General features: G+C 42.7%; 1 protein-coding gene across 1 annotated transcript in view; it reads left to right on the plus strand.

Annotated features, from left to right (window-relative positions):
* Farp2 (FERM, ARH/RhoGEF and pleckstrin domain protein 2) overlaps nucleotides 1-12434 on the plus strand; it is a 104224-nt gene that overhangs the window by 74887 nt on the left and 16903 nt on the right. Inside the window, exons 14-16 of the mRNA XM_021168209.3 lie at nucleotides 7679-7857; nucleotides 11116-11205; nucleotides 12156-12289. Of these exons, the coding sequence (XP_021023868.1) occupies nucleotides 7679-7857; nucleotides 11116-11205; nucleotides 12156-12289 (403 nt within the window). The remainder of the gene's footprint in view (nucleotides 1-7678; nucleotides 7858-11115; nucleotides 11206-12155; nucleotides 12290-12434) is intronic.

Consider the following 12434-nt stretch of genomic DNA (forward strand, 5'->3'; position numbering starts at 1 on the left):
TTAAGACTTTTTAAAGGGCCAGTTGACTAACAACTAAAGATACTTTAAAGGGCCAGGCGCACAAGACAAATCACACTAAAAGACCCAGGTAGAGAACTGTCACAGCCAGTGTGTCCATGCAGAAAAGTAGCAGTGTCAGGTCTGTCCACATAGTCATTATGTTGGTATTAATAGGAACAAGACCCTGAGCTGTCCCCTGTAGTCCAAGGGCATCACCAAGCAGTATCTGTCCTAACCACTAATTCCACCTCTAACAAGGTACTCTGCTTTAGATACATTTTTATTATCAAGTCTATTTTTATATGTAAGTTCCCAAAGTCTCAGTATTTTATATAAGCCACTATGAATATTTGAAGACTAATAGCATAGTTACATAGTAGCAAGATTGTCTATACAGAGATGTGCAGTGTTCCGAATGCACTGCATAATCCTTTGATCTGTCAGGTAGTGGTATGTGCCTTTTATACGGCAGAGGCATTGTCTAGTTGGCATTAGAGTAGAGTGCCCTGTTCTCATTAGCATTTGTATTTCATTTAGGGCAAATGACCAGGGCATGGGCACTAGCACATCCAGGAATGTAGTGTGAAAACTTCTAGATGTGTTGGCTACATCATTCTCATCACTATTGACACGCCCAGTGACCCCATCCTTCCTGAGGGCTTTGGTGCACAGGTGTATTTTCATTCTCTCATACAGTATCCACTGTTCTACCTGAGTGATGGTTATATTGTATCACCCACACTGTGGTTATGATACCACAACAGTGTGCACACACATGTTCTTAACTCTTACACATGTATGTGCCAGCTGATGTTGATAAGTACTGTTTAACCTCAAGGTACACATATTCCTCCAGCTCTGGAACACAGAAGATCTGTCCCTAAAACAGGTACTCCATAGTCAGTGCTACTATTCAGTAGGGAATGTCTGTTCCCAAGTCCATGGAATTGCATCTGCTGTGGTCGCACTTGGCTCTTGTCTTAGGGTTGCACATACAGAAGACAATGTCACCTTTTCCCAGGCAGTAGCTAATGCCACAGTAGTCCACTAGTGCACCAAGCTGTGTCATTTGGATGAAAGCCTATGCATTCACTGTCCTAGGAAACGATGAGAAGCAGAGCCGGGACTTCTTTATGTTGTGAACTTACGCTTTAAAGAGACATTTCTGTTGTCTGGTTTGTGGTACTTATACAATTTGTTCTCCATTGAAATTGCCTTTTATAAATTTACAGATATGTACTGACAATTTTTAATTGTTTATTCAATAAAATGAGGAAATATTTACTATGAATTTTTAAATGGGCCTTTTAGCTTTCTTTCCCTCTAAAGAGTTTTGATTTATATAGGTTACAGATTATTTCACATAGTAAACTAATCCTTGAAATAAGGGCATATTTGTCTAACCCTTCACCAATGTTTCTTTCATTGGCTCTTGAGCAGCAAACAGGCACAATTGTGCTTGCATAGCTTGGCTCACTATAAGTATGGTAATGATGGTAATGACATGGTATTGAAGGCCAGTGGTCGGGGTGGTATCTTGCTTTTTCTCTTCTCATTCTCTGGCTCATTCTGTCTTCACCTGTGTCTAGCTTGTTTCTCTTCCTCCCTCCTCCCCTCCCTCCCTCCCTCCCGCTTCTCCTTCCCTCTCCTCCCCCACTTTATCTCTCCATCTCTCCAGCCTTTCTCTATAATTGTTCCCAGTAAAACTGACTCCACTCTCTGCACTGCCCCTCAAGTAGCTTCCCTTCCCTCTCTCTTCTCAACTCAAGAGAGTTGGCATAGCCTATCCTGTCAAATCTTTCTCTGATTCATCACTTTGTCTGCCACTCAATTAGACATCACTTTCAACATGAGTTCTTCCTTCTACAAACTAACTTTATTGTTTGGGATTAAAGGTATGTACTCTGGGTATGTCTGTATTCCAGCCAGAGGGATTAAAGGTGTGTGCTAAGAGCCACACCACAACTAGAAACAGTTTTCTCTTTTTCGGTAAACAACACAATCTTGAGGTTCACAGTGTGATCAAACATTGTGCATCAGGGTTTTTGTTTTTGTTTTGTTTTGATTTGTTTTGTTTTAGGTTTATTTCTTTACTATGTGCAGTGTTCTGCCAGCATGTATGCCTTCATACCAGAAGAGGGCACCAGATCTCATTATTAGATGGTTGTGAGCCACCATGTGGTTGCTGGGAATTGAACTCAAGACCTCTAGAAGAGCAGACAGTCCTCATAACCTCTGAACCATCTCTCTAGCCCTTGTTGTTTTGTTTTTGTTTTTGTTTTTGTTTTTGTTTTTTGGTTGCTTCTTTTTGTTGTTGTTGTTTTTTATAGTCCTGGTGCTAGAACTTAGGACCTCATCACACATGTTAGGTAAATTCCCTACAACTAAGCTATACCCCTAACTCCCCCCCCCCCCCACCAAAAAAAAAAATCAGTTCTATTAAAACAAAAATACAAGACTCCAATCCATGTACAAAAGTAAACCACATAGCCTGGTAAGTGTCCTACCTTGACTCTCCCCCCCTCTCCTCCTCCTCTTCCTCCTTCACTCCCTCTGTCTTTCTCTCCCTTCATCCCTCCTCTCTGAAATTAAATACTTAAGTTGGTGTTTTATGCAATGATATTTCCAACCATCATGACACTGCCTAACAGTAGCTACAAGAGAGTCAGCCTCAGGCTCAGTTTCTCCTGCTGTCCCCTGGGTGCACTTGCCAGGACATTCATTTATGTCACATTGGGAACTCTGTACAAGGTGATCATATGAGCACCCACTCTTTGCTCATTCAAGTCATGAGCCTCACTGAAGTTGCACACGTGGGCGTGTTCCTGTCCATGGCCAGTTTGTACAGCTCCTGTAACTGACACCCTTATTCTCAAGTGGAACACACCTTCAGCTCACTCTCAGTTGCTTCCGTGTGATTCTGTGATAGCCTGAAGGAAGATTCAGCCACTGTAGTGGCTTTACAGCTTTATCAGACTCTCTTTGGGTTCCCTCTCCTCGTAAGATTCTAGAGAGCAAAGTATTCAGTAGTTCAGAGCCACACACACCGTCGCGGTTACAGCACTAAAACACCAAGAGGTGGATGCTGGAGCTGTGACGTTCCAAGTTGACCTGGAACTTGATGGCAGCTCCAAAACCCTGGTAGTAGGTCTGCGCGCCTACATGGAGAAGGGGCACATGTATGCTTCCTGTGGAGGCTGCTGGAGCAGGACTGCTGACTGCTGGGTGCCTGAGGGTGCTATGAGGAGGATGGCTGTGGGCATTCAGCCTGGTGGGCTGGCACATGGCATTCTCTCCGTATTGTTGAATCAATGAGCCACAGTGACTACCAGCAAAGAATGTCTTAGCCGTCTTTATTTCCTTATCAAGATAGGGAGGTGAGCTGTTAGCCATGTCCACTTGTTTTTAAACCAGATTCTGTATGTAAAAGTGAATCAGGAACCAGTCCAGTAGCAAAGCCAGAAACAATGTGTGCTAACTCATGAGATGCATCTTTACTTGTTCCCATCCTGCAGTCAGTTCTATGTGGTGTTTTTCTTTCTGAAATTAATCTATTCAAGACATAGTTTCTCTTCCTTGTGCTTCTTACTCTCAAATTAACCTTCAACTTGACCTTCAGTTTTGCTGCATATGATCTTACATGTTCCTTTACTGTTAGACATGTTCAAGACTGTTTTATTAAAGAATTTTAAAAAAGAGAACCTAAAGGTATGAAATAAAAGTTCATGTTCTTTTCCCCCTCAATGTGATGAAGTTCTTTTTCCTCATCTTTCATCTCTAGTTAGATGAACAGAAACAGCTTCTTGAAGGAAAACGTGAAGGTAAGAAGTGTAGTGCTGCATTTTAAATAACATTTCAAGAAGTATCAGAAATGAGGAAAATACCTAATAAAAAATATAAAAAGAAAAAAGAAGAAGTATCAGGTGTATTTTAAGAAGTTTTTAAGAAATAAACCACCTACCAGAAATGCTCACTGTTAAGAGTTTGAAGTAAGTGTTAAGAGGCAGGTGAAGGCAAGTTTGTAACTCGCAGCTCCCCAGCTTCCCTGCACACAAGTTGTAGACTCTCAGAGAACCGTGGCTGCTCGCCATGCCTCTCCATCTCAAGGAAGTCAGTTTGGGTACAGAAGAATCCCTTGTCCACAGCTTAAAAAAGCTGATCCTTCATGCTACAATAGGAGAGTTAAACATCCTCCGAGGGGGCGTATGCTCCAAGAGCCAGAAGTGAATGAGGTTTCCAGGGGCTCCTGTGGCTCCAAGCAATACCAGGTCACTCTCAATGCTTCTTATTAGAGGACCTTGGGTGTTTCTACAAATCCTTAAGATTGATTCTTTAGTGAAATGTTGATTAAGGTGACATACTCGAAAGCACCTAAAACTTGGCATATGGTACTTAAGAGTTCTTAAGACTGCTTTTAGCCATGCATTCAAATATGCCCATCACACTTGTAATTCCAGTACGCAGGAAATGGAAGCAGAAAGATCAAGGAGTTCTGAGGACAGCCTGGGCTACATATGGAGCCTGCCTACAAAACAACAACATGTCTTCATAATGTTGATGTCAGGAAACACTGAGATGCAGAACCTGAATGACACTGACTTCACGCTTTGTCACTTCTGGAAAACATCCTGACTAGCCACCCCTCCACATTCTCTCTCTCTGTCTCTCTCTCTCTGTGTCTCACATACACACACAGGCACACACACACACTATGCTATATACAATGGTGTGCTCCAGGGACAGACTCTTGCTGTGCTAATAGAGCTTAGAGGACAGACCTCAGCCACATTTAGAAGAATTAAATGTTTATTGCTAATTACTTGACAAAATATCTCCCTATAGAGTAAAGCGGTGATAACCATGGTAGTAGTGGCTGTGTGTGTGTGTGTGTGTGTGTGTGTGTTTTACTGGGGTAATTTCCCAGTAATTCCAAGACCCAGATTATTTAACATTATTCTGATGGTCTGGATTTGTGTAATTTCAAGAATGATTTAGAAATGTTGTTCTCTAACAGGTTTAACTGTAAAAAAATGTTTAATGGCACTTGTGGTACATTTTAAGATTATTGGCTAAATTTTAAGTTGATGACTTTTTTAAAAAATAGAAAAAATACAGTGATATCAAGTAGTAATTTTAACTGCCGTAGAACCAAAAGCAGTTTACACTAAACCTAATAATACATCCCAAAGTGACACCTTCTTTCTTTATAGGGTGCTTGCTAAAGTCTGTTGGCAGTTGCACCCCCTCCTTCATGGCTATTCCCCTTACATTGGCTGTTCACTGATTACCAATCCCAATGGCATCCTAGAAGTATGCCATTTCTTCATGTTCTACCCCTCCTGCTACTAAAAATTAATATCTAATTTTCTGACAATCCTTTTTAAAAGATTTTTTATTTTATGTTATGAGCATTTTATCTGCATGTATATATACATACATATATACATGCACACTTGGTGCCCACAGACATCAAAAGAGGGCATCAGCTCCACAGAAACTGGTGTTGCAGATGGTTGAGAGCACCATGTCATTGCTGGGAACCAAACTTGGGTCCTCTGGAAGAGCTTCAAGTGCTCTTAATCACAAACCATCCTTCCAGCCTCAGGAGTAACCTTTTATGTATCATCTGGTTTGGTTTGGTTTTGGATTTGGTTTGGGGGTGGGGAGTACTGTTTTGTTTTATTTTGAAACAGAGCCTTGCTATGCGGTGCTGCTGGCTTATAAAGAGCTAAGATTACAGGCTGGCCCATACTCTATTTTTTTTTTTTTTGTATTCCAGAAACTTTCTGGTCATTGTCCACTAGAACTTGCGCTGGACTTCACATCTTCACGTGTGATGCTGTGGGAAACACTGGGAACATGGGGAAAGTGAAGGTCTTTGACATTTTCATAATCGAATGTAAAACATCATGGCTACTATATTTTAAATAGTATAGTTGTGAAGTGTAATTTATTCATAAATTCTACATTTTCTCTGAATTTTAATTTTGCAAAAGGACCTAATTATACAATTCTGGCATATTAGTGACAAAGACTTTAGAGCATAAACCTTAAATAGCACATCTTTGGGATGTAGTCCACAGGAAATAACCCACATTTCAGGATAGTACAGAGAGGTTGGCTCCACTTTGATTCCCATCAAAGAGAATAAAGGTTGAACATCTGGGTGGCAGGTTTAAGTTTATATCATTAATGGTTAGCTTGTTTCAACTAAATGTGTAATAAAGCAAAATTTAATAAACTGGTTGTTAAACTTTCATATACCAACATCGTCTAGGTTTTCTGTCAATGAATGTTTTCTCCTGCCTTAAAATATGACTTGTGAAATATTCCACAGCAGAGTGCTATCTGAATACTGTCAGAACATCAGCAGGCGAGGTCCTTGCAGATCTCTGACTTTGTCAATGTGAAAATAAGGACCTCCTCTGCTCCAGCTTGCCACACCGGAAGCTGCCCTGCCCAGAGGATTGTGTCAGTCCAAGGAGTGGGGGCTCCGGCTGGCTGTTCTCACTTAGGATCAGCAAGTTCGATAACCGAGGTTTGGTCTTATAAACGGGTCACTCTAGAGGATTTCACTTGAGGACTTTTAACCACAGACGGTGAGAACCTTCCTTTGAAAGTAGTCTCTCTCGAGGGGCCTGGTGATAGAGCGTCCTCACAACTAGGGGTGCAAAACAGACACTTAGTGATCATAGCTAGACATAGTGGTCATTTCAATACTCATCACCTGGAAATGTAGGGTAAATTTCCATCTTTAATAGTTTCAAAGTAGCATTTAAATTTATTCTATTAAATACCATTTGGAGTATAGTGCTGTCTGCCTGTACTCAGCATTTAGGGTGTGAAGACAGAGGATGTGGAATTACATAGTGAGTTTGAAGGGAGCCTGTCTTAAACAGAAGTGCTGTTTTAAATATATTTTTAAATTTTGGTATTTAATAATTGTTGATTTCCCATAGAAAAATGTAAGAATACTTTGACAAGAAGTTAAGGAATTTCTTTCTTCCTCTCTTCTCTTTCTTTTTCTTTTTTTAAATTTGGGACACAATGTTACTATATAGTACAGGCTGGCCTTAAATTCATGATCCTCCTGCCTCAGCCTCCTAAAAAAATTTCATTATTATAAATTGCCAGATGAATTGTGCCTCATCATTAGCCTCTTAGCAAGTAGGCTAAAAATTCTAGTCTATACAAAAGCAAGTGCTATTTTAATAAAGAAAGGAGTTAAATAATAGTTACTTATTTTGGTATTTAAAAATAACAGGAAAATTATTAGTGAAGAGCTTTGCAACTAGAAGACAGAATTGTGAAGTGAACAATTGATATAATCTAGCTTTTTAATAAATCATTAGTAACATGGGCCTAGAATTAGGTGAGCAACATGGTGACGGCACAGGTTTCTGCCACCCCTCCACAAAGCCTACTGCTTCCCCCTCCTGTGGGGCCCCTAGAAATACAACCTAGGCCATGAGGAGTCACAAAGTCTCTTGATCTCTGAAACAGGACAGATTGGCCATCACTGTTTTCTTTTGTGTTGTGTCTGGGACTGCATGTGACACACCTCCACACTTTCCACAAAAGCTAATGGCAGCGTGAGGTTTTCAGTCAGGCTAGTGTCAGGGAGGCCAACTGCACAGCTGTTCTCATTTTTGCTCCACCCTACTTGATTCATTTCTAGGCTTTTCTATGGATAGTCCTCAGCCTTCTCCCTCCAGCCTGAAGAGCCACCTGAGCCTGTGCCCTGAGCTTCAGGCCTCGCTGAGCACAGCTGAGCAGGGTGCATCCCCTGTGCTCAGCCCTGTCCTCAGTGGTGCTGGTACAGCCAGGATGGACAACCAAGAAGAGCAGAAACACAAGGTGGGCCCCTCTTGGGACTGAGTGCTGCTGGGATCTGGTTTGTAAGCCCTAACTGAGGAGTCCCCAGGGTGGGCAGGAAAAGACTCTGCTCACACCCCATAAACCTTGTACAGATCAGCAGCAAAATCCCTGTCTAAGACACTTCTGTTACTCTTAGAACCCAAGGCTCCATTATACACACATTCCCCATCTTTGTATAATAGACCATTTTGGCACTCTGGATTGGAAGTGTTAGGCTGGATCCTGAAAATAGGTGGGAAAGGGACAGGCCATTACCTACAGGACCTCACTGCCTCTCCCTTCTTGTTTTCCCATCTACCTTCCTTCCTCTCTCCTGTGTACAGCTGAGTAACTTGGAGATATGTTGCCCAAGGAAGGTCGGTTGGGGGTCAGAAGTCTCTCAAATGGGACTTCATGGTGAGAAGGGGACCTGGCCAACTTTAGAGACCGTTGCGCCTGAAGTGGGAGGTCCTGGTCTTTTTGGCAGAAGGTTGCCAGTGTTCCTGTAGGTGTCTGGAGTGTGGGCACATTTTGATTATGCAGGAGAGAATTATGGAGCAGAAGATCCTAATTACTCATAGATGCCAAGGATAGCCATTTGCCTTAAGACAGCCAACCTGGGAATACAGCTTTGCTAGCAGTCAAAGATTTGGGGAGAGAATATATGCTATTATTAGAAATAGAAATATTTATAAAAATAGAAAGCCATTATGTAATCTCTTAGAGGATGAAGTAGGGGTTTTGAGCATCAGCTAGGTCTATAATAGATGCCCAGTAGGTGGGACCTGTCTCAGGTACCTCACAGAAAAGTGCTCTTTTTTTTTCTCCAAGACAGGGTTTCTCTGTAACCCTGACTCCTGGAACTCACTCTGTAGACCAGGCTGACCTCGAACTCCAGAGATCCACCTTCCTGCCTCCCAAGTGCTGGGATTAAAGGCATGCACCAACACCACCCAGTGGATTTGAATTTTTAAAAACTGTTTTATGGAACAGAATACAATAAAATGTAGAAAGTTAGAAAAGTATGTGAGCCGTTTTCTTGGGGAAAAGCCATACTACAGGAATAACACAAAGATACCAAGGGTGGAGCCAAGGACCAGGGCTGTCACATTATTTGAGAAGAGCAATGGGAGAATGTACATGGATTCTGGGGAGAGAACAGGACTTGGCTCTGAAGGATGCTGGCAGTATGGATTACCTTGGTGCATCTTTCTGCTGGGTAGAAGACACTATAAATTCACAGCCACCATTCCATGAGCTCCAGGCCACATAAAAGGAGCACACCTGTGATGATTTGATATACTTTGCCCAGGGAGTAGCACTATTGGTAAGTGTGGCCTTGTTAGAGCAGGTGTGGCCTTGTGTCACTTTAAGGGTGGGCAATGAGATCTTCCTGCTGGCCATGCAAAAGCCAGTCTTCTGTCTGCCTTTGGATCAAGATATAGAGCTTTTGGCTCCACCAGCCCCACATCATCCATGTTCCTGCCTTGATAATGGACTGAACCTCGGAACCTGTAAGCCAGCCCCAATTAAGTGTTGTCCCTTATAAGAGTTGCCTTGGTCATGCTGTCTGTCCACAGCAATGAAACCCTGAGACAACACCTCATTAGCCCTTTATTCTAGAAACTAAGAGAATATTGCATACTATTGAACTAAACCAGAGGCACAGAGAGAAGATGTGGTCCCCAAACATGGGCCTCCAGTGGGATCTCCATGGACACTTCTCCTCATGTGGCCTGTAAAGCATCAAAGGCTAGTGTGCAAACTCAGTCTCTTCTTCCTCCCAGAACTGTCTCAGCCTCCCCACCTCTGCTGGTGACAGTTGATCTTTCCCTTGGCCTAGGCCAGAATCTGTTGCAGTCATTCTTGTTGCCTCTGTCAGTTTGCACATAACATTCACACCTCACCATCTCAACAGACTTGCACAGAAGCCTCTTGAGGCTCCTGTCTGTTCTTCCAGGTCTGCTTGCATCCTGTGTGCAAGCAGACCACAGTCTCTCATCCCCCTCTTACTATTTATTCCACATCACTTTCTGTTCCTTGCCATTCCCTGTTTGCTGGCCCACTCTCTTGCTCCAAGTGATTTTGTGGCCTGATGACATTCCTCCTGTCCTTCAGCCCTTCCTGCCATGATTCTCCATGACTCCTGCCGTGATTTTCAGCCCCTCATGAACTTTCAGTGTTGCACCTTCACAGTACACCCTGATGTACATTCATGAACTCCTTAGATAGATCCATCTTAGGTCCCATGCTAGCAAGCATAAGGGAAGCTTCTGGAAGCCAAGCCTAGAGTTGGATTGGGGTCTGCTCCCACATTTAGGGAGTACATCAGTCAGCCCTACACCCCGGCTTAAGCACACTCAGAATATATACTGGTAGGGCTTTTATGGTTTTATTTTTGTTTTTTGTTATTGTTGTTACTTTTATGAGGTAAGTTTACTTTTTTATGTTGAGCCATACCTCTAGCCTGTGTTTAATTATTTTCATCATATATAAACATTTTTATTTATTTATATTCCCATTTATGGGTGTTTTATCTGTATGTATATGTGTGTACCATGTGCATGCTGTGCCCACAGAAGCTGTCAGATTCTCCTATGACTGGTGATTGTGTGCCACCATATGGGTGCTGGAATTCAAACCTGGGACCTCTGGAAGAGTATTCAGGGTTCTTAACCACCGAACCATTTTTCCAGCCCGTAATTACATACATATATGTTTAAACATACACTTGTAGTTCTATGTCTTTTAACCAGCTTCACTAATGGCAGTGATAGAGGAACATGATTCCATTACAAAACTAATAATAAGTCTCAGTTTTGATTACATATATTAATATTTGAATAGAACTGATTTTTCCAAAGAATAAGGTCCAGTGAGGAGGGACTCTTGAGAGAAGAAAGCTGCCAGGCTGGAGGGACGCTCCCACAGTTGAGAGTGTCTGCTGCCCATGAGGAGGACGGGATTCAGTTCCCAGCACCTGCATCAGATGGTTCACAAATCACTTAAAACTCAGACAGTGACCTCTCCTGGCCTCTGTGGGCATTTGTGCACATGTAGCACACAAATGTACACGCAGGCATACCATATGCAAATAAAATGAATCTTTCATTTACAGAAAATCCCTTTAGGACTTATGGCAGGAATTCCAAAAATTGTGTTAGCTGAGCAGAGCATGTGGGAACCCGGGCTCTGCTGAATGTGAAAGGGCAGCACGTCCCCCAGAAATACACTCATGGTTCTCTCTGCCTCTTTCAGCACATGCCAGAAGATGAGGCCTATTTCATAGCCAAAGAGATTCTCGCTACAGAACGAACCTATCTGAAGGATTTAGAAGTTATCACTGTGGTATGAAACCTTAGTCCTGATCTCTTTGATTTTTCGTACTATGTTTTAGATATAAACACAGATATTCCATCCTGAGAAATATATTGATAGACTTGAGAGCTGCATATGGAAATTCTGTTGAATATGTTTGCCTTACAGCATGATGTCTAATCTTATCAGAATGCTCATGTCTTGCCAGGCAGTGGTGGTGAACACCTTTAATCCCAGCACTCAGAAGGCAGAAGCACAAAGATCACTGTGTTCAAGGCCAGCCTGGTCTACAGAGAAAGTTCCAGGACAGCCAGGGCAATACCGAGAATCCTGCCTTAAACAAACAAACAAACAAACAAACAAAAAGAATGCTAATGTCTTTTCATGAAGCTACAAAGCTTAGAATATATCTACCCGAAAGCTTTGATCTAGGATTGCTTTGTTTAAATTTCACAATTATACAGTTCACAAAGAGGATATGTGGAATGCGGATTTTTAAAAAAGATTTATTTATTATATGTAAGTACACTGGAGCTGTCTTCAGACACTCCAGAAGAGAGAGTCAGATCTTGTTATGGATGGTTGTGAGCCACCATGTGGTTGCTGGGATTTGAACTCCAGACCTTCGGAAGAGCAGTCGGGTGCTCTTACCCACTGAGCCATCTCACCAGCCCGGATTTTTTTGTTTGTTTGTTTGTTTTTTGTTTTTTCGAGACAGGGTTTCTCTGTGTAGCCCTGGCTGTCCTGGAACTCACTTTGGAGACCAGGCTGGCCTGGAACTCAGAAATCTGCCTGTCTCTGCCTCCCAAGTGCTGGGATTAAAGTTCGTGCCCCACCACCGCCCAGCTTGGAATGCAGATTTAAGCCATCTTTATATCCAGGAGGAACTTTGCTTGGTGTCTCAAGGTCACAAGATCTCAGGGGAGCATGGCCTTTCAGTCCCCAGCTGAGCCTCTCACCGTGCCGAACTCTTCCCACAGTGGTTCCGGAGCGTGGTGATCAAGGAGGAGGCCATGCCTGCAGCCCTGATGACCCTGCTTTTCTCCAACATTGATCCAGTCTACGAGTTCCACCGAGGCTTCCTTCACGAGGTGGAACAGAGGCTGGCACTCTGGTAACAATACTGTGCACCTCATGGTACTGTGTGCTTGACTCGCTCCACAGAGGACTCCCACCTTGTGAGACTAGCACACAATGGCTCCCACACCCTGGACCTCTACTGCACACACGGTTGGGACCTTGGGATGAGGCCTATGACA

The sequence above is a fragment of the Mus caroli genome, unplaced genomic scaffold (genome assembly GCF_978045245.1).
Source record: "Mus caroli unplaced genomic scaffold, Mus_caroli_1 scaffold_1, whole genome shotgun sequence".
Classification (NCBI taxonomy): Eukaryota; Metazoa; Chordata; class Mammalia; order Rodentia; family Muridae; genus Mus; species Mus caroli.